This window comes from Balaenoptera acutorostrata, chromosome 1 (assembly GCF_949987535.1).
Source record: "Balaenoptera acutorostrata chromosome 1, mBalAcu1.1, whole genome shotgun sequence".
NCBI classification, from domain to species: Eukaryota; Metazoa; Chordata; class Mammalia; order Artiodactyla; family Balaenopteridae; genus Balaenoptera; species Balaenoptera acutorostrata.
In genome coordinates, this window is record NC_080064.1 from 8,129,026 (window position 1) to 8,150,596 (window position 21,571).

The 21,571-nt window shown below is 45.8% G+C and overlaps 2 protein-coding genes across 4 annotated transcripts; both read left to right on the forward strand.

Annotated features, from left to right (window-relative positions):
* Positions 1–1,329: 1,329 nt before the first annotated feature.
* CENPS (centromere protein S) lies at positions 1,330–19,037 on the forward strand. 3 transcript variants are annotated; one of them, XM_007170006.3, is made up of 6 exons: positions 1,330–1,497; positions 4,411–4,534; positions 5,325–5,358; positions 10,367–10,433; positions 12,124–12,297; positions 13,624–13,754. In XM_007170006.3, exons 1-5 carry the CDS (start codon positions 1,444–1,446, stop codon positions 12,262–12,264), a joined length of 420 nt encoding a protein of 139 aa, XP_007170068.1. In that variant the 5' UTR covers positions 1,330–1,443; the 3' UTR covers positions 12,265–12,297; positions 13,624–13,754. The 3 variants fall into 3 exon arrangements, 2 of the variants coding, with proteins under 2 accessions (XP_007170068.1, XP_007170067.1); XM_007170005.3 differs by lacking the exon at positions 13,624–13,754 and adding an exon at positions 18,749–19,037 and having other exon boundaries at positions 1,331–1,497; XR_003622249.2 differs by lacking the exon at positions 13,624–13,754 and adding an exon at positions 18,749–19,037 and having other exon boundaries at positions 1,333–1,497; positions 12,124–12,343.
* On the forward strand, positions 17,576–19,037 carry CORT (cortistatin). Its single transcript, XM_057535164.1, is given in 2 exon segments — positions 17,576–17,711; positions 18,749–19,037. Coding segments are annotated over 2 exon segments (354 nt in total). The 5' UTR covers position 17,576; the 3' UTR covers positions 18,968–19,037.
* Positions 19,038–21,571: the final 2,534 nt, after the last annotated feature.

Sequence of the window (21,571 nt, forward strand, 5' to 3'; positions counted from 1 at the left end):
GTAACGGGGGGGGGGCTTGTTTTCGCGAACTTTGGAGTTGGCTCCTGCCCAGTTCAGGCCAGCTAAGACTAGTTCGGACCACCGACCCTAAAACTGCGCCTGCCTGCGCAGAACACTGACTGCCTCACCTTTCCCCTGCCTCCGATCACCTTTCCCCACACCTAAGACCACCCTGCTTCTTTATCCCATAAATATCTCAAGCCTCGGGCCTTCTGGGATGCGGGCCTGAGATTTGTTCTCTTGTCTCCTTCCGTGAGGAGCTACGTCATCAACACACTCTCTGCTGCAAACTTCAGTGTCTCTGTGTTTGGCCTGCTGCTCCTGGGGCACACAAACCTGGTTTGGTAACAAATGCTGAGTTCAGTTTCCTCATATTGGTGGCTTGAAATCAGCCATGGTGGGAGTATTTACACCAAGGAAATCTACAGATCTACAAATTAATTCCTTGTTGACTGTTTACTTAAGGAAGTGAGGGGGGAATATGTTAATAATGCAGATTAAACTTGAATGTGTATGGTGTCTGCAGCCTTTACCTCATGAATAGCACAAGTTGAGGAACTACTCTTCCAGTACTTGACACTATTATTCGACTTGGCAGAGAAGTTCCTTACTCACGTCATCAACGTGTGAGTGAAGCTCCAAAGAGTGCAGCTGGGAAGGAGGAAAGTAACTGAAGAAAGTTTGGAAGCAGTGAAGATCCAACGTTGGGTTTCACTTTACTTTTTTTTAAAAAAATTTTTGGCCGTGCAGCACAGCATGCAGGATCTTATTAGTTCCCCGGCCGGGGATGGAGCCTGCGCCCCTGCAGTGGAAGCGTGGAGTCTTAACCACTGGACCCCCAGGGAAGTCCCCTATTTCACTTAACTCTTAACTTAAAAGAAAATCAGCCAACATTCGGGTCATAGCTATATTCCTTTGGCAATGGGGTGAGCAACTTATTCGCTGAAGGGGATAGAAATCAAGCATTTATCCGTGGTCTGACTTTGTGACACTACAGAATTACAAAAACCCACACTGGATTTTGCAAGGCACACCAAGGTTACAGCCGCATGTAACTTACAATACAGAGTTGTGTGCCGTTGTCCCTACACACACACACACACACTCTTTCCGGGAGCTGGTGCAGAGTTGTGTACCGTTGTCCCTACACACACACACACTCTCTCTCTCTCTCCCCGGGAGCCGGTGCTGCCCACTGTGCTCCACGAAGAGCTGGCTCTGGGGTCCCCGGGGAGCTCGGCTTGGGCGGGGCGGGAGCAGACTGGCTGCGAGGCGCCCTTCCCAGAGCCACCGCTAGGGGCCGAGAGCGAGGCAGGCGGCAGCTTCGCGCTTTGGCCCCCCGCGCGGCCCGTCGCCCGGCGCCGCGGCGGGAAAATCCGACTGGGCCTTCCCGGCCGCCGCCTTTTTCTGTCATCGCGGGCCTGCCAGGATCCGCTCGCGGTGATGATGGAGGAGGAGAAGGGGGCCGAGGAGCAGCAGCGATTCTCTTACCAACAGGTACAGGAGAATGCGGTCTTGGCTGGGCTGGGGGAGGACGGCGTCTAGATTGTGCAGGGGAGAAAAAGGCCCTGCCTCCGTCCGCCCTCGCCTTCGTGCCGGGGTCGGAGGGCGAGCTCGGGCCTGCTCGGGCCGGCTCCGGCCGCCTGGCGCCTGCGCCTAGGCCGGCTCGGCTGCCGCGGGGGGTGCTGGGAGGCGGTTTCCATGGTATCGCGGATCGGAGCGTGCGGGCGGCGGCGCAAGAAAGGAGAGTCCGTGGAAGTTCCTGCGGCGCTCCGCGGCCGGGGCCCCTCTGGCTTTGGGGCAGCCTCAGTCTCCTCGGACACGGTCGTTGTGAGGCGCCTGGCACGCGGCACGAGCTCTAAAATGTTGGCTCCCGTAACCCGTGCGCTCTCCGTCCTGCCCGCGAGGAGACAAGCCTCAGACCCTGGTGCAAACCCAGGCCGTCCGGCTCCCGAGCCCATCGGATGTGGGTTCGAATCTCGACTCCGCCCGGAGGGTTGTGTTGACTCTGCCCAAACTCAGTTTTCCTAGATGGAAAATCGGGGTGATAGTAACCAGCTCTCGGGGTAGTTATGGGTATCCAGTCCTTTAGTCAGCACCGGAATAAATACCGCGTGGCAGAGGCGTGAGAACAATGTTGTAAAGAGGTGAAAACCAAGAACCAGGCTGGCAACCTCAGGGAGGATTAACCGAAGAGACACGGGAATGAGCTCCTAAGGTTCAGACGCTGTTTACCCACTCCCTTTATTTGAAGTTCAAACCTTCAAGAAAAAGTTGCAAGAATAATGTATTCATCACCCATATGCCCCTCACCTCGATTCACCGATTAACATTTTGCTGTATTTGCTCCCTTGCTCCTTTTTTCGGAATTATTTGAGAATTAAATACACTTGACACTTCATCTTTAAATTTTAATACTTTAGCATGCTTCTCCCAAGAACAAGGGCATTCTGTGACATAATCTCTGATCACGCTCAGGAAGTTTGATATTGATAAAATCCTATGATCTAATGTCAGTCCATATTCAGTTTCCCCCAGTTGTCCCAAAGATGTTCTTTTTTTTCCTTTTTATTTATTTATTTATTTTTGGCTGCATTGGGTCTTCGTTGCTGCTCGCGGGCTTTCTCTAGTTGCGGCGAGCGGGGGCTACTTTTTGTTGCGGTGCGTGGGCTTCTCACTGCAGTGGCTTCTCTTGTTGTGGAGCACGGGCTCTAGGCGCACGGGCTTCAGTAGTTGTGGCACACGGGCAGGTGGGATCGTCCTGGACCAGGGCTCGAACCCGTGTCTCCTGCATTGGCAGGTGGATTCTTAACCACTGCGCCACCAGGGAAGCCCCCAAAGATGTTCTTTAGTGGTCTTTTTTCCATCATCCAGGATCCAGTCGGGGATCATGCCTTGCATCAAGTGGTCCTGGCTCCGGTCTTCCCTGGAACGGTTCTCCACCTTCTTTGTGTTTCATGACATTGGTGGTTTCCAGGAGTCCATTCATGGCACAGGTGTGGTGGGAGATAATCTCTTTGAGAGCAGGGACTGTCCTTTTCAGTTTTGTGTTCTTAGCCCCTAGTACAGAGCGTGGCTCTCAATAGACAACGCTTACTGAGTAAGTGAGTAAGGCTGCAAAGAGGGACTGAGAAATTTGAACCTCGTTCTCTATGCAGTGGTGAGCGGGGTTGGGGGGGGGGATCCAGCCATTCACTCAGCCAGCTGTTCTTGCCACTAGGTGGACAGCCGTGAACAACACTTGAAGGGTCCTGCCCTCGAGGAGTTTAGAGTCTAGAGATTTAGCCTCTCATGTTCAGCGTCGAAGAAGGCACTTAGCCCGTTCCAGGAGGTGGGGGGGAGGGGCCGGCAGAGAAAACTTCTGGAGCAGTCGGAAGGATCCGTGTCCTGTTCCCCCGCCCCTAACCTCACCTCTACACATACCTACAAAAGACCCCTTGGAGGGTCTTTATCCCTCCCAGGGTGGTGGTCTCTTTGTCTCCTCCCACCAATGCCCTCTACTTACCTACTCTTGTGACATCTGAAACTAAGGAACGTAGGTCCCTTGCTTATCTGCCTGGCCTCTACTCTGGGGTCCTGGACTTGTGTTTCTGCAGTTCCTCCTCATCTTGCTTCTACCGTGAACACTTGCTGGTAGAGTTGATACTGTCTTGGGTTCAGCTGTCACCATGTCCACTTCAGCTCTGTTTCCAGCACAGGTGGAGCCCACACAGGGCTCAGCACGTTTATTCACATGAGACGGAGACCTTGGCTTAGCTTGTTTTGCTTCTTTACTCCTCCGCATGGGGTAGAGGCATGTTTTCCAGTACCTGAAAGGGTTGCTGAGGAGCAGTGAGGGTCCTGTTGAGGTGGGCTAGCAAACCAGCAAATCAGAGGAGGGTCCGATGCAGCCTCACGAGCCTTTCCCTGCGTTGTCCTGGTCATTCGTCCTGTCTCATGCAGGACTGGGGCTGGCAAGGACTTGAAGCACGGGGACGGGGTCCTTTTGCATTTGCTTGATTAACCCCCACATGGGGGCAGAAATCCCTGTCTTTTTTCATTGTGTTGCCCAGACACCTAGCACACGCCTTCACGCAGTAGGCACTTGGCACATAAATGTGGAATAACTGAGTAAAGTCACATAGATGCCTCCCAAGTACCAGTCTGCCTTCATTCCCTGCTGAATTGCCATCATAATTCCTTACCTTTACTTGACCTAAATCATAACCATTAACTAGAAAGTAATGTTTCTACAAGTCACACTCCAGAGGGCCCCATTAATTTTTTAGTACAGTTGAAAAGTCACTCAGCCATTATGGAAAGTGCTGAAGGAATTAGGGTGAGCAGACCCTCTCCTTGATCTTAATTTTTTAAGATGTGAAAAGCTCTTATTTGCGATCTTACCCACGAAGTGTTTTGATTTTGCTTCAGAGGCTAAAGGCAGCGGTTCACTACACTGTTGGCCATCTTTGTGAGGAAGTTGCGTCGGACAAAGAGATGCAGTTCAGCAAACAAACCATTGCCGCGATTTCGGAGGTGACTTTTCAACAGTGCGGTATGCAGCCACGGTCTTCCTACAGATGTGTAGAAAGCCCAGAGGTTGATTTGCCTGGGAGAAATGTGCGGGGGGTGCCGTGGCGTGTCTTACCAGCAGACAGAGAACATTATCATTGGACACCGTTCATGAAACGTTTCTTTTATCGGCCATAAGATTCAGATAGCTTATGGAAAGAACTATTTTTTTTTCTTTCTATTACCCTAACACGGGGGCATCAGCACCTTTATTTTATTGTGCTTTAAACTGCCGGGAACATTAGACATAAATTTCATTGCTTTATAACTTTTTTATATCACCCACAGTTTATTTGACAGTTGAACTTGCAGCCTTGGTATTTGCTTGACTTCAGAGGAGATTAATGTCCTCCTAAGCCCTAACTCGTAGCAAAATTTAAAGTTAGGGATAGTTTCTAGGAAGGAAAGGTGTAGCCACAATTACCAAAGGCTTGTAATGAAGGGTGGAGGGGGCCAGGGAGGACAAGGAGGTCATAATGAATCCAGTGATGGACCTGCCTGAAGGGCCTCCTCTCACCTTTAAAAGGATTTGTTGTATTAGTCACTGTACTTACTGTAGACATTGAGATTTCACTTTTCTCCCTCTGAAATAAGATTGAGATGGGGGGTGGATTTCCTTGGTGGTCCAGTGGTTAAGATTCTGTGCTTTCAAAGCAGGGGACACGGGTTCAATTCCTGGTCAGGGAACTAAGATCCCAAATGCCACGCAGCACTGCTGAAAAAAAAAAAAATTGCTATAGGGTAGCTAAAGCACATCTCTTTTTCTCTTTCAGAAAATTTTGCCAGAGACCTTGAAATGTTTGCAAGGTGGGTAGAGAGCTTCATTGTGGGATCTTTGTTTACGTGCTATTGATACGCCCCATCTGGTGGTGAGTTTCAGAAGAGCTTTAGCTTTTTTTTTCCCCTGTGTTTTGTGGATGCTCAGTCTCCAGTCATGATTCTGTAAGAAGGTAACATCTGCTTTAATCACTGTCCATTCAGACTTGATTTGGCATTTTTTGAAGCTTTCCAAGTATTTTTTGTTAACGGAACCAAAGTTATTCAGTTCCAGGTTAAAAAGGTATGAATCATGTCTCCAGGGCTCTGTGCACAGGGCGTGTGCTTTTAAGGCCATTTGTGCAGGTGGTGCGGTGCTGGGGCGTGGGGCTGGGCTCCTGGGCTGGGCTGCATCGTGCTCCGCGGGGAAGCTCGCAGGTGTCGGGATAATACAGCCCGCGGCCTGTCAGCCCTGCATTTGCTGAGCTTGTTACGAGTGAGACACACGCTCCTTGGAAAGTGTGTGACTTACTTTCAGCTGGTAAAGTGTTCGCTTTTACAGGTGATTTATGCTCCTCTCTTCAATTAGTACTGCAGGTAATTGAAAACAATTGCAACGAATTGCTTTCATGAAGCAGTTTGAATGAGGAAGGCCTGAAAGGGCCAAAGCTTTCTAATTTGCTCCCACTTCTGATTTGGTGCCAGCCTCTCCCACACCCCATACTTTTCACCTTGCTCCTATTAGCTCTTTGTTTCTCCCATGAATATTTTGAATGAATTACAGCAGTAGGTTCTCAGAGGTCAGGCTCTAAATCTTTCCTATTCCTGTGTATGAGTCCCTAAAAACCGCTTAGCATCTTCAGCTTGGCCAGAAGGGATAAGGATAATGTATGGGATACTGATAGCTTATATGGCTTATCATTGTTCATTCAGGCGGTTGCCCCTTACCTGTGCCTCGTGCCCACCCCCACTCTGAGTCTCCTGCGAAATACATTTACTACCTTTACTTACCATTTCTTTTCTTCTTTTTTTAAAAAATATGAGCCCTTTATATTACAAAGGAAGACACAAAAATGTAAATAAGTAGACAAATGGTTATTTGATTTGAACATAGAGTTTATCAATACAGATCACCTCAGCACTATTGATGTTGTGGACTGGATAATTCCTTGTTCTGGTGGTGGCTGTCCTGTGCATTTTAGGGTGTTTAGTGGCACCCCTGGCCTCTACCCACTAGACGCCTGTAGCAAGCCCTCAGGTGTGAGTTTCCTCGCCATTTCTGTTAGTTGTGGGAAAAGACAATGAAAAACTTTAAATACTTCTAAATACTAGGAGTAAAAATGAAATTAGGGGACTTCCGTGGTGGTCCAGTGATTAAGACTCCCCACTCCCAATGCAGGGGGCCTAGGTTCGATCCCTGGTCAGGGAACTAGATCCCACATGCCGCAACTAAAAGATCCCGCACACAGCAATGAAGATCCAGCGTGCCACAACTAAGACCCAACACAGCCAAAAAAAAAACCTACAGAGATTTTTAAAAATTTAAAAAGAAATGAAATTAGAACTATTTAGCATTGTAACACATTAAGCTTTCAGGTACTCTGTGTTTTTTACAGTTTTTTTTTAATAGTCATCATGCTGTACATTACATTCCCATGATTGTCTTTTTTTTTTTTTAATTTATTTAATTTATTTGGTTGCGCCGGGTCTTAGTTGCGGCAGGCATGCTCCTAAGTTGTGCCTCAGGGGTTCCTTAGTTGCAGCTCACCGGCTCCTTAGTGGTGGCACGTGTGCTCCTTAGTTGTGGCATGCGAACTCTTAGTTGCGGCACGCATGTGGGATCTAGTTCCCTGACCAGGGATCAAACCCGGGCCCCCAGCATTGGGAGCACGGAGTCTTCACCACTGCACGACCAGGGGAATCCCTGTGTTTTTTATAGTTACGTTAAGTCCATTTCCTTTTGCTGGGCACTGGGGCAGAGTGGCGTGTGGGTATCACTTAGACTGTCAGCTCCACAAGGAAGGACGTCATCTTTTGAGTAAAGGAGTCTGTGTAAGGCTATCAGCCTATGTTCTCTGAGTGAGGCTTTACTAGGAGGTGCCTCCTCTTCTGCGGTGCTCACGTGGGTGCACCAGGGCTCCTCAGACGTCCTCCCAAGGACCCTGAGCGAACACAGACAGATTTTCTTAGAAGACTCATCCGTTGTCTTAATTTTACATTCGTTTTCAAAATAGTCCAGTTTGCTCTCATATAAAAAATCCTGTTTTAAAGTTTATCACTGAATAAAATTGATGTTCCCAGAAGGTCAACTTTATCCTGTGGTTTTGGGTTTTCCCTGTCACATAGTCCCTGCCCTGAGAACTGCAATATGATTATCCCAGTTTGAGAAGTCTGAAATACATACTGTTTCAGGTTGGCTATATATTAAATAGTCTTTGGAGGCTGGGAACCTAACCAGTGTTTGTAACATTGTTTCTATGAAATAAAATGCATTTAAATTGTAAATACTATACACTCAATTCACCTGTAAACTTTGGAAGATCATCTCCCAATTTAAGTTGTGAATTTCCCTTATTTAGCTTTGAAATCTCTAGTCACCTAATATTGTTAACATGTTAAAGATGAAACATTTTGAAGAAGATAGATATTCTACAGTAAATAAATTCTAGGGGCATTTTGGGAATAGTCTTTGAAACCTGTGTTGCTACAAGTGTTATATGAAAAATCCCTTTGTTACGTTCCCTAGAGTAATTTTCTGGAGCCAGAGGTTTGATTTAGGAGAATCTCTGATGTGCAGTGGCTGGCATAGGATATACCTGCTCCTCCATCTGGGAGAGTGGTAACATTAAAACATGGTGCAGAGGGGACCTCCCTGGCGGTCCAGTGGCCAGGGCTCCACGCTCCCAATGCAGGGGGCCCGGGTTTGATCCCTGGTCGGGGAACTGGATTCCACGTGCCACAACTAAGAGTTGGCACGCTGCAACTATGAGTTGGCGTGCCGCAATGAAGATCCCGTGTGCCGCAACTAAGACCCGGCGCAGCCAAGTAAATAAATTAAAAAATATTTTAAAAAAAGAATAAAGAATATGGTGCAGAGAAACCAGATGACAAGCTGAGTGGTGGAGACGATTGACTCTGCTGTTTCCTAAATGCTTCTCGTGAACAGATAAGCTGATCTTACTCTGTGAATAGTTCAGTGTGCTGCTTCCTCTTACCTACTCCTCGTATGGCACTTTACCAAGGCGGTAATGCCGCCAGAGCAGCGTGATCGTGTGATAGAGATGAAGGCCACGGTGTGTCCATGGCACCTGATGTCCTGCACACAGGGAACTTGTGGACTGGCTTCATACTTTGTGGCTGCTATATTATCGCCTTTTTAAAAAAAATTTGTTTATTTTATTTATTTATTTTTGGCTGCGTTGGGTCTTCGTTGCTGCGTGCAGCCTTTTTCTAGTTGCGGCGAGCCGGCTTCTCATTGTGGTGGCTTCTCTTGTTGCGGAGCACGGGCTGTAGGCGCGCGGGCTCTAGAGCACAGGCTCAGCAGTTGTGGCGCGTGGGCTTAGTTGCTCTGCGGCATGTGGGATCTTCCCGGACCAGGGCTCGAACCCGTGTCCCCTGCTTTGGCAGGTGGTTTCTTAACCACTGTGCCACCAGGGAAGTCCTCTGTCACCTTCTGTCTGACTTTTTTCCCTCCTTTCCTCTGTTCTGGTCCTTGCAGGTGGCTAGTTAGAAGTTATCTTCTGACATGGGTATTATATCAGGACAGGCAGATATTGTCAATCATGATGAGATGGCACATGATACTTTCACACTTAGCAGGATGTGAAAGACTAACTTGGCCAAATTATGGAGTATAATTTCTGTGATTTTTATCTTTAACTCAACAGTGAGGACTTACTATGTGCTGGCCACTTTGATAGTTATTAAGGATACAAAGATTCCTCCTTATTCCTACTTACAAAGTTCCTAGTTATTTTTGGGGGAAGTTAGAAATGGCAAGAAAGGGTGTAATTAGAGTAATAAATTATTGAATAGAGCTTATTATCTCCAATTACCTTTTTTTTTTTTTTTTTTTAATTTATTTATTTATTTATTTATTTTTGGCTGTGTTGGGTCTTTGTTTCTGTGCGAGGGCTTTCTCTAGTTGCGGCAAGCGGGGGCCACTCTTCATCGCGGTGCGCGGGCCTCTCACTATCGCGGCCTCTCTTGTTGCGGAGCACAGGCTCCAGACGCGCAGGCTCAGCAGTTTGTGGCTCACGGGCCCAGTTGCTCCACGGCATGTGGGATCTTCCCAGACCAGGGCTCGAACCCATGTCCCCTGCATTAGCAGGCAGATTCTCAACCACTGCGCCACCAGGGAAGCCCTCCAATTACCTTTTAAAGCAGGCATAGGAGGACTGGGATGAGAACTTGAGTCCGTGTTGTGAGCAAGAAACAGGCTCCAGTTGAGAGGATGTTCTTTGTTCTAACTGGGCTGTTGTCGGGGGGATGCGTTGTCTCCTAGTTGGGAAATGGGGTGTTAGGAGACACCTGCACAAGCTTTTTCCTGTAATGTAGCCTTTGGAGAAGAGCTTTAGGACCTTGGTGTAAGTGAAGCCATGCTTCATGGAAATTCTCTTTTCTTCTATTTAACGTCTACTTAAGCAGAGACGATCTTTGTATCGTGAGCTCTGTGTCATTCTCTTTTCACTGAAGGTGCTTCACTGACCTGCTTCTTGCTTTTTGTGTGGTGGCCTCTGTCCATTGTGACCAAGCAGGCCATTTGGGAAGGGTTTAACGCCCCTCACTCCTTCCCCTGCTCATATTCTCCAAGCACGCTGGCCCTCAGGTGGAAGTGGACAGACGGGCTTCTGCTTTCTCTCAGTCTCTTTATTTAGTTGGTATCTTGGCTCGTCACTTCACTCATTTTTGTGTCACTGTTGCTTAATGACCTTAATCTGAAAAGATGGGCTACTTAGAGATCCTTGCTGGTGTGAAGTCTGGCCATGAACTTCTGTGTTTCATCAAAACTTTAAATAATACCAAACATTTTGGTGAATTGTTTCTGCCCTTTCTACAGACATGCGAAAAGAAGCACCATTAACACTGAAGATGTGAAGCTCTTAGCCAGGAGGAGTAATTCACTGGTGAGAGATGAATTTCTTTCCTCACTCCCCTCTCCCATCAGAATACATTATTCCCAATTAATCACTTGCAGCCATGAAGTGATTCCCCAGGGCACCTTGCATTAAAAACGAGAGATGCTTGAACCATTCAGACCTGCCCGTAATTTATAGGCTTTCTTTCATTATGATGGATCTTACTAAGCCAATTTGAAATTTTCTAATCAGTGCTCTCTGGATTCATAATTTGCCTTTTTTGTAATATCTCAAAACTTTGGTCCCATGTTTCATTTGGAGCATGATGTCAGAGACAGGTCGCAGGCCAGAGTGTATGGGGATAGTTTCGTTATGGTGCCCACAGTTCTGTTGGGCCAGGTATGGAAAGAGTATCTGTACATCTGGGATGTGCAGGAAATTGAGCACATTGTCTGTCTTTTCAAAGAAGTCTAGACATCATCTTGACCGAGCCCTCATTTTACAGGCGATGCTGTGATCGTCCCAGGCTAGTAGCTGTGGCCAATGGCAGATCCAGGACACCTGTGAGGTTTCCTGACTTAGTCTGATCCTAGCAGTTAAAATACTTTACGTTCCTCCCCAGGATGTGAGCTCCATGAGGGCAGGGATTTTTGTCCCCTTCTTCTCTGCTCCATCTGCCGTGCCTACAATAGGGCCTGGCCCACAGTAGGTGCTCACGAGTAGTTGCTGAATGAATGAACTTGTGTAGCACTTGGCAGTTTACACAGGACTTTTATTGATAATATTTTACATATATTATTTAAAGCTCACAACTACTCTCTGAGGGTTTTCAATAACATGACTAGATAGCCCCATTTTACAGGCTAGGCTACTGGAGTTAAGTAACTTCCCAAGGTTAAATAGGAAGTTTTCTGGTTGACAGCTGAACCTTAACCTTTGAACCCTGAATCTAGTGCTGTTTCCACTGGGCTGTTCTCTATCTCTGCTCTTCTAATATTATTTCTCCAAAGTTTAAGTCAAGGTTAAGGATGATATGATTCCTAAGTAAAATAGCTCAGGTGCCTCGTGGTGCCGTGTATCAGTGGAAAAGACATTTCTCTCTCCTCATAAATCCTGTCATAACTCTTACTTGGTCAGCTTCAGTGAGCAATTTCTGTCTTTTGCCAAGGAATCGTCAGTGCAAGTCATCTTAGACTATTAATTGGGAAGTTTCCTGCTTAGTGCATATTTGTCTACTTCAGAATGTTGTTTTTATTTTGGATTCTTAATTTTTTTTCCATCTGACAGAAACTTATTACTGAAGAGTTGGAGCTAAATTTGTGCATTAGAATAAGTCTTCCCTGAGGGCAGGGACCTTGTTTTATTTCCCTTGTATCTCTAGTATCTGGTACACAGATACATAGTTGCTCAGTAATTTTAGTTGCATAAATTTAGGGGCATGTTGACTATATTTGTGCTTTGTAGAGTATATTTGTGATTGGCATGCCTTCTGTAAGCTACAAGTTTTAATTCTTTTGATTTTTCAGGGAACTCCTACCTGTTTGGTAGGATATGTAGCAGTGAGTTGACTTTTGAGGTTGATTCCTTCTTCCAGAAAAAATTTGAAGCTGTGTTTAACTCTAAGGAATGTAACCCAGGGTGGGAGTGGTTGGGAAACGGTGTAGATTTTTTTCTCCCCTTAGGTTTATAAATGGCTTTGCAACTAGATAAAAATGTAGTTAAAAAAATTTTTTTATAGCTAAAATACATCACAGAGAAAAATGAAGACATCGCTCAGTTTAACCTGGAACGAAAAGCAAAGAAGAAAAAGAAGTTAGAGGATGAAAACAAAAATTCAGTGGAGCCAGCAGAGGCTGGTGTAGTGGAAAGTGAGAATTAAAGTCTGTCGCCGTTTGGAAAAAGCAGCCTTCAGGTAGAGCCACTAAAAACACGTATTGCCAACAAAGGGTTTTGAAAGGGTAAGTGGAGATTACAAAAAAAAAAAGGCTTGGGGGCTTTTTGTACTGTATTCTCCAAGTCACTGACTGCAAAAGGTGGTTTAAAAGAGAACTGGAAACTCTTAAGCAAAATACTCCCATGTCTTACTGAAGCACATGAAAAAAGTGTGTGTTTGAATGGTATATATTGGAAATTGTATCTATTGCAATTAATAAAATTGTGTTAGCAATTACATATTATTGACTTTTTCAAGCAAAAATCATAGTTATTTTTTCATTCTTTTATATAATTTTTCAGGCTGACAGTCCCTGAAAGATGAATAAAGCTATATTTATTTAGTCCTTTTTTTTTTTTTTTTTTGGTTGCCCTGCAAGGCATGCAGGATCTCAGTTCCCTGCCCAGGGATTGAACCTGGGCCATGGCAGTGAAAGCACCGAGTCCTAACCACTGGACCACCAGGGAACTCCCTATTTAGTTCTTTTGATTACCAATACTGATTTTTAAAATAATTAATTAATTAATTTATTTTCGGCTGCATTGGGTCTTCGTTGCTGTGCGCAGGCTTTCTCTAGTTGTGGCGAGCAGGGGCTACTCTTCATTGTGGTGCGCGGGCTTCTCTTGTTGCAGAGCACAGGCTCTAGGTGTGCTGGCTCAGTAGTTGTGGCTTGCGGGCTTCAGTAGTTGTGGCACGTGGGCTTGGTAGTTGTGGCTTGGGGGCTCTAGAGCGCAGGCTTAATAGTTGTGGCGTATGGGCTTAGTTGCTCTGCGGCCTGTGGGATCTTGCCGGACCAGGGATCGAACCTGTGTCCCCTGCATTGGCAGGCGGATTCTTAACCACTGTGCCACCAGGGAAGCCCCTCAGTATTGTTTTTTTTTTTTTTTTTTTCCAGTATTGTTTTTTAAACCCGCGTCACTTGTGATCACAAGGTAAAAGGGTGGGTGTTTGGAAATGGTCCTTTTTACATTTTAAAGGTGATTTTCTCCAGAAACACAGTTTATGTGACTTTTCTCTGGCTATTTTGTAATTATACAGGGCAGAAGTTTTGCTTGAGAGGAAAACCCGACTACTCCTCCAAAACACTTCAGTTGTGTGTCCTCTGTTTTAGTTTGTGAGAGATGATGCTTCCAGGAGTCCCAGGTCTGCTGTCTTCTCCTTGGGGTTTATTAGGGGTCCAGGGCGAGCCTTTTCCCTATTGGGGCAACAGGAGTAAAGAAAAGGGACTGGCATTTACAGAGCCCGTTCTGTGTGCCAGGTGCTGCTCTGGGTGCTCCATATACTTCTTCTTCACAACTTTTTCAGGGTTTTTTGGTTTATTCCCATTTTACTGATGAGCAAGCTGGAGCTTGAAGACGTTAACCAACCACCCAGGATCTACTGACCAATGGAGATGGTACTCACGTTTGGAGTGATGACTCTAGACTGGGTGAGAGAGAAAAGGGCGTGCAGCTGGATAGAATTTACACCATCCATGCCCAGATATGATCAGCAAAAGATACCCCAGAGTCTAACTCTCAAAAGGAGATGCTGAGCTATGGTCATAGTAAAGCGTTGAATTCAAACTTCACAGTTTCAGGTTCTGCAAATATCTAATCATTTGGTCTCCGATAATAATTGTAACACCTTTGTGTCACATCAGTGAAAGAAATGTGAATCATGCAGGCTTCCGTCCTTACAGTACATTCCAGCCAAAGATCTGTATGTTAGCAGTTAGTTTCATTTTCAGGTAAGCTGTCTTTAAACGCCTCATCACGGAGAGTTTTGAGACTAGATACTGTGGACTTTCCATAGGCTGACAAATCTAGACTTGCTTCCTGATTTCATAACTCTAATAGCTGTACGACTTTCTGAAACTTTGTGTTCTTATCAGTGAAATAGAGTTAATACCTCTCGCAGCAATGTTATATTCGACAATAAAAGGAAATTGGTAGAACCATTATAACGCATCTTGTTTCTATAGATATCTGTAGCTCCAGAAACTCAGAATACACATGACTCGAAATGATGAACCCGTGTGTGCCCTGGGTGTCCTGTCCCTGATTAGAGGGTTGTAGAGGGCCCCTCCTGGCTGGCGTGGGTATTTTGACATGAAGTTTTCTAGCCAGATGAGAAAGTTGACTTGATGTTCACGTAATCTTTTGGTTTATTTGGCACATTTATGTATGACCTGTTCATATTTTAGACAAGTGGTAGTACAACACGTTTTTCGGGGATTATAACACAGGGGTGGCCAGACTTTGTATGGAATGGCTGAGTCTACTCCCTGAGTTCTCAGGAGCTGCCTCTTGCCCACCGCATGTTCCGATCAGGGTTTAGTTGACTCTGGAATGTCCATGTGATGTCAGTCATCCTTTCCAGTTCCACCTTTGCTGACAGTGGCAGCAGGGAGTGGTAGAGGGCTCTTGCTCACAGGCTTGCTTCCTCAGAGTCCTGGAAGCTCATCTGAACTTTAACTAGATTTATTAACCATGTAGCCAGATGATTGACCGTGTAAAGCAGCAGATGTCTTTGACATAAATGTGGCCTGGCAGCGTAGTTGGGGCAATTTACATTTATAATGTTTGTTGTCTTCCTTGTTACACCAATTCCTCAAAAAATATTGAAATAAAAGATCCTGTGTTAATTTTTTATTACTCAGTTAACGATCCAGGGAAGTTTCAAAGCATCCCCTTCTACACACAGCAGCAGCTGGAATGCGCTGGGGTAGGTCTACACTGGCTCATACACAGCTGATACCTTGAAACCTAGGTGTCTGGGAAAGCGTAATCAGGGCCTGATTACTACCTTTACTGAATTACAGAATCTATAAAGAACCCTTAGAGGTCGTTTAGTCCAATCTCCCCAGCAAGTAGGAACCCCTTCTGCAGCACTGCTAACTGTGGTTCCCCGGGCTCTGCTGAATTCCTCAGGGACAGAGCGCCCTTTCTATCATTGGACACTGATGGTTGCCAAGTTTCTTCTGTATATGAAGAAGAGTCTTCCACCTTCTATCTAGGTCCTACTTCTGCCATTTAGAATAAACAATCTCCCTTTTTCGAAATCACACGGTACTGTGTTCCTTTAGTCACAGTTCCCGTGGTACTTTTCAGAAGCACACGTTCTTGCATAAAACATTAGACCGTCGGCTCCCTGTGGGCAGGCTTTGGGGTGGCGGATGGTGGTGGGTGCCTTGTGTAGTGCTGTGCACACACGGCAGGCAGGCGCCCCCGAGCACTTGTTCCCGAGTCTGAGATGTGCTGGGTGGTGAGGAGGAGCCTCTGCTTGAGTTTCATGGCTCTAACCAGGGATTTCCAACGTTTTGTGGCAGGGAGCTCTTCTTTATACTGTGGGGCAGGAAGGACTAAGGATTTAGGGTATCTTCTTAGTAACAGTTCCTATCGTGAGGGCCTTCTGTGCTTTCTGCTTGTGTTAGGTGCTTATCATGATCTTATTTGGTCCTCACAGAGTTCTGTGAGGTAGGCAGTAGGTACGGTTTTTATCCCCATTTTATAGATGAGGAACCCGAAGCCCTAGAAAAGTTAATTCAACGGCAAAACCAGGATTTTAGTCTAGAGCCGTCACCTAGAAGTACTACGATATGTCGCCATCTCCTTGAAAACGGCCAGTAATGAGATCACATGAAGCCTTCTCCAACCTGCAGCACATAACCCTCTTTGCACCGAAAATTTACTTTTCTCTCAATTGCAGAGTGTGTATCCTGCCCCTTAGCGGGGCTGTAACAACTCTGTCGGGGTGGAGGATGTGGTTCCCTTGTACTTGTACACGGCACGTGCCAGGCGCTCAGTGTTTAACGAGGCCGTTGAGTAAAACCTGGGAAATATACTAAGGCTGTAAGAAGCTGGCTGAGCTGCCATGACCTTCTCATCTGCAAGAATATCTAAACATTTTTAACACCATTTGTGGGAGTTAGGCAAAACATTTGTTGTGGTACCAAAAAAAGGACTAAGCGATATGCAGCGTATGATCCATGGGTCATCAGGCCGTGCCGATTTTACCTAGAATCTTAAACAACAAGCCTGTGATGCAATGAAATTTAAGGTTGAGATTTCCCTTGTGAAGGGGTGTGAACCAGGATGTTGGAAAACCGAAAGCTTCAATGTTCACTTCTGGAAAGCGCTGTCAGTTCTTTGGTTGCTTTCTTCCATTTAGAACCTTGCCTTTGACATTGGTCACCTTAGTAGGTCAGTGGTGGATGTTTCGGATTTTCCTAGCTGTCTCAGTTAGGTGAAGAGGGTCTGCGCATTTGTTTGTGTGCTTCTGAACCTGGGACCCATCAGGAGGAGCCAGGAGGTGGCACGGCACAGAGGGCTTCACGTTCTGGAGTTCTCAGCAGTGGGGCTGTCATCAGGACGAGAGGAAGCCCCAGGAGCTGGTCAAGTGCGGGGCATGCAGTAAGAAGTACGTTTTACACTTCACACACACACACACACACACACACACACAGCAGTATTTATCCTTACTCAACATGATGTCCTCTAATTTTTATTTCATTCAAAAAAAGTGCTAGTTTATGAGCCACTAGTGAGTGGCCAGTAGCAGATGAAAAACACTGGTTACTGTAGTGTCAGCTCATTAGAATTGTAGGATCTCGGCTCCTCCTTGTACCCATGACATCAGAATCTGCATTTTAATCTTAATAAGGTGATGTGGGTCCACGTCACAGTTTGGGAAGGCCTGGGCCAGAGGACAGTGTCTGGCCTGCTGGGCAGGGAGGTGGTGCTGGGGAAACATCACTCGGGTCGCCCTTGCCTGCGGTTTGGAGACCAGTGGGTGCTGAGCGGCTCCCTGAGCCCTCACCGTCTCCTTGCTTCTTCTGCCCAAGCAGATTCAGTCATACTTTTACGTGGGCAAAATTGCAGATTTTAATCTCCTTATCCAAGGCTAATTTTGTATTATGTTAAATCACTTGGTTTTGTTCTCATGGCTTCCTGCTTGCTTGGGCATAATTACGAGGAGGTAGAACTTCTTCAGAGGCAAGTGCACTTTGCATTCTAAAGTAGGAGCAAATCCACTCTCAACACAGGAAGAGATCTGAGGCTTTAATGAAGGGGTTAAATCCAATCCGAAAGCACTTTTGTGGGCACTGATTGCTCAGGCTTATGCGTCACTGCTTGAGTGTGAAGGAAGAGGGGGTACAGGCTTTAGACAGGCATATATACAAAAAAACAGCTGCAGGTTGAGCTTAAAATAACCCCCTGGTCTCCAAAGAAGAGACCCAAGTCCACAAAACACTGATTTCGGGACTGCCAAGCAGGATGAGCAGCCGCAGGGCTGGAGAGAAGTGCCGGTCAGCCTGCAGGATGCTGCCGCCGCTCTGCCTCCTGCCGCCGCCGCTGCCCTCGGGGGCCGCCTCTGCCCTCCCCCTGGAGCGCGGCCTCGCCGGCCAGACAGTGCGGTGAGTAGTCTGACTCGGCCGCACGCTAACCCGCTTGTGGGCTGTCTCTTTCCTTGGCACATCTGGCCACCCCTGCGGATTCCCCAGCATCTCCACGGCTGAGTGTGTGTACAGGACAGGCTGCAGGGCTGGACTCTGCAGTGTGCCCCGCAGCTGCCCTGCGCCGTGATGTCCACATAGACCATGGATTCTTGTTTACCTTCAGTTGTTAGGATGTTTGTTAGAAAGCTCTGAAACTAAGGGGAGCTTCTTCAAGCTAGCAATCTCCACCTGCTAGTCTTTGAAACATTTAGTGATTACACCAGTCTATTGCAGTGCAATCATGGAGCTGCCACTGTGGTATTAGTCACACATACTTCTAGAATCTTAATTTATGTATACAGCACATGTTCTCACTGGCTCAGATTAATTGACATCATTACGTTTTCCGTTGTGAGAATTTGTAATTTCATGACATGACTTATTTTTCTCTTTTTCCCATTTTGAAAAAGTTCCAAGAAAGAGTACATAAAGTTGACCATTAAAAATGGATTTTTCTCTGAAATTATCAGCTGAGTTCCAGACAAGTCATTCATCATCAGATTACTCCTAGAAGCTCTCTAAGGAGTTTGAAAAGCCAGAATATAACGTCTCAAGCTGATCTGTCTTGAAAAGCAATTTGTGGACAGCCAGGAGGAAGACCAGAGATGGGAAAACCAAGCTAAATTAGCCTGGTCCACCTTGGGGGGCTTCTTAGCTGCCAGTCACTTGTCAGGGAAAATGATAGATTTCTTGACCTCTTCTAATTAAGAACCTCAGCAAAGATTAGGGGCAAAACAAGCAGATTTTCCTTGATTGAAAATTTTCAACTTCTTTTCTCTAATTAGAGCAATTTCGTTAAGGTGTTCTCTTAACATCCTTTAAATAGAAATGTGATTTATTGTTCTGGAGCTTTTTTTTTTTTTTTTTTTTTTAAAGGAATTATGTATCTTAATGCTGGCTGAAGCAGGTGGTTGATTTGTCTTTCCTTTGTCCTCTGCTTCTCTTTAAAAGCATATGCAGGAAGTGGCAGAAATAAAGAAGAACAGCCTGTTGACTTTCCTTGCGTGGTGGTGTGAGTGGGCCTCCCAGGACAGGGCAGTGTCCTTTGTAGGAGGGGAAGCCAGGGAGGTGTCCAAACGGCAGTAAGTCCTGCCCCTCCAACAGTCCACGCGCCGAGATAAAACGCCCTGCAAGAATTTCTTCTGGAAGACCTTCTCCTCCTGCAAATAAAACCGCACCCATAATTACTCATGCAAAGAAGTGTAACGATGGATCTGAATAAAATGTATTAATCAGCCGTGATCTTTCTTCTTTATGCAGTTGTCTTCTCTTTCTCGTGTAATTTGAAAAGTAGTTTTTATTTAAACTCCAAAAACACCCAATACTGAGTGTCTTGAGTAATTTGGAACCCAAAGAGAGCATTTTTTTTTTTTTTTTAATTTGTAGCTACCCTATGGGATGTGGCTTTTCTTTTTTATTATTTATTTATTTATTTATTTTTATTTTTTGGCTGTGTTGGGTCTTCGTTTCCGCGCGAGGCCTCTCTCCAGTTGTGGCGAGCGGGGGCCACTCCTCATCGCGGCGCGCGGGCCTCTCACCGCTGCGGCCTCTCTTTGCCGCGGAGCACAGGCTCCAGACGCGCAGGCTCAGTAGTTGTGGCTCACGGGCCCAGTTGCTCCGCGGCACGTGGGATCCTCCCAGACCAGGGCTCAAACCCGTGTCCCCTGCACTGGCAGGCAGACTCTCAACCACTGCGCCACCAGGGAAGCCCCAAAGAGAGCATTTTTGATGAAGATTTTTGTGGCTATTTCCGTTATTGTCAATGCAGCCATGGGGCTTTCCTTCCACCTTCATTATGTGCTTATAGGTTGTTCTGTCCTTGTCTTCCTTGCTTTGATTTAAAATAGCTAAAAGCTACATATTTAGGTGTTCAGAATAACATTAGAGTTTATTTTGATATAAACTGTCTAATTTAAACAATATTTCCCCTATTAAAAGCAATTTTAAAAAATAATTTTATTTTTATTATTTATTTATTTATTTTCTTGGCTGTGTTGGGTCTTAGTTGCGGCACACGGGATCTTTTATTGCAGCACATGGGCTCTTCGTTGTGGTGCGCGGGCTTCTCTCTAGTTGCGGTGCGCAGGCTCACTTGCCCCGTGGCATGTGGGATCTTAGTTCCCCCGCCCAGGGATCGAACCAGCGTCCCCTTCATTGGAAGGCAGATTCTCAACCACTGGACCACCAGGGAAGTCCCAAAAGCAATTTTTAACATTGTGCTCAAAGAACAAAATGATTGTTCCTCATGTTTTAGCTAAAATTAATTTAAAAACAATGTCACGCTATTAGGCAGACATCATGTTGACATGCTTATAAAAGTTACATTCGAAACTGCTGTTAAAAAGTACCTGTACTAATTTTAACTAGTAAGTTAATATTAATTTGTTACAATTCTTTTTATGGAGGAGAGCTTCAGGCTTATTTCAGATCAAGCATAGAGAGCAGTGCTGCTGATTGCCTCCACTGCTGATACAAGGACTTCCAGAGTCACAGGATCCGGACTTCATTTGGAGACCGATGCATATGATATGTGTATAATTGTTATATTTCCCCTTTCCTCAGTAACTTCCCACAGAAGTGAGTGGATGGTGGGTAAAGGAGGGGGAGATTCCTTTCTGTGTGATATAATGCAGAGCAACTATCGAGCCCCATGTGGACCAGCATCTGGGTCCCCTGAGATGGAGGCAGGAGTAAACAAGTGCTCGGTTCCAAACCCTAATCAAATTTCAGTTCTCCCCTGTAGCCCTGAAATGCTTCCTTGATTACACATATTGTTTATGGCTCTTGAATCACAGACTCTAAAGAAAACTTCCAGCGTGAGGTTTTTCAGATGCTAAACTTTGAAGCTTAGAGATTCAAACCTGGAGTTACAGAAAGTTTCTGAGGGTCAGGGCTATTATCAGGAAAACCGGCAAAGGCTGGCTGGAGGGCATTGTGATATTTTCTTCTGGACACCAGGGGAGCAGACTCACGGAGTATGACTGCTGACCGTTCCGTTCTGTTTTCCACAGAGCTGAGCTCATATTCATAATTACTAGCTGAGTAAAGTATAATGTGATGGAAGTGCCTTAATAGCATCCACATTTCCAAACACAGCAGCTTTCAGAGACCAGTAATTGGGTCAGTGCGCTGGTGGAAGATGCCTGCCTGAAAGGCCAGCTAACCTTCAGAACTGAAGTTTGTTCTAGAAGAAAAGCATGCTGTTTTTCAGTTTCAGTTGGGGTCATACATACACAGTCCTTAAGACTGGAGATTGTAACTTTTGTTTTTTTTTTTTGGCCACACCGTGTAGCATGCGGGATCTTAGTTCCCTGACCAGGGATCGAACCTGTGACCCTGCAGTGGAAGCACGGAGTCTTAACCACTGGACCACCAGGGATGGCCCTGTAAATTTTAACTAAGTAATATCTGAAGGAAATGAAGCTATGCTAATGACACTGCCAGGAAATTCATCAAGTTTAAGCCTACCTTAGTTCAGGGGCCTTGATAAAATGTTAACTGGCATCAACTGCATGTTAGACTAGAGTAAAATGCTCATGATTAATAAATTAGGGTAAAATGGGTAAATTAGGGTGATTTCCTACCATCTTAAAGTCTACCTTTGTGTAGTTCAGTATAGTCAAATGTGTAGATCTAGGACATCAAGACCTGGACAACTTCTAATTCATTCTCTTGCATTTATTTCCAGTATTTGTCACCAGAACAGACCCTTAACTGCTAAGGAAGAATTGATGTGGCATAAGCATTCGACAGGAATCCTTTCAGAGTATTCAC

What these genes read in the sequence shown, in the direction of transcription:
- CENPS (XM_007170006.3), top strand. Translation starts at nt 1,444, where the DNA reads ATGATGGAGGAGGAGAAGGGGGCCGAGGAGCAGCAGCGATTCTCTTAC. An exon ending in GGTGACTTTTCAACAGTGCG is followed by an intron (nt 4,535 to 5,324) that starts GTATGCAGCCAC and finishes TTTCTCTTTCAG; the next exon opens with AAAATTTTGCCAGAGACCTT. An exon ending in CCAGGAGGAGTAATTCACTG is followed by an intron (nt 10,434 to 12,123) that starts GTGAGAGATGAA and finishes ATTTTTTTATAG; the next exon opens with CTAAAATACATCACAGAGAA.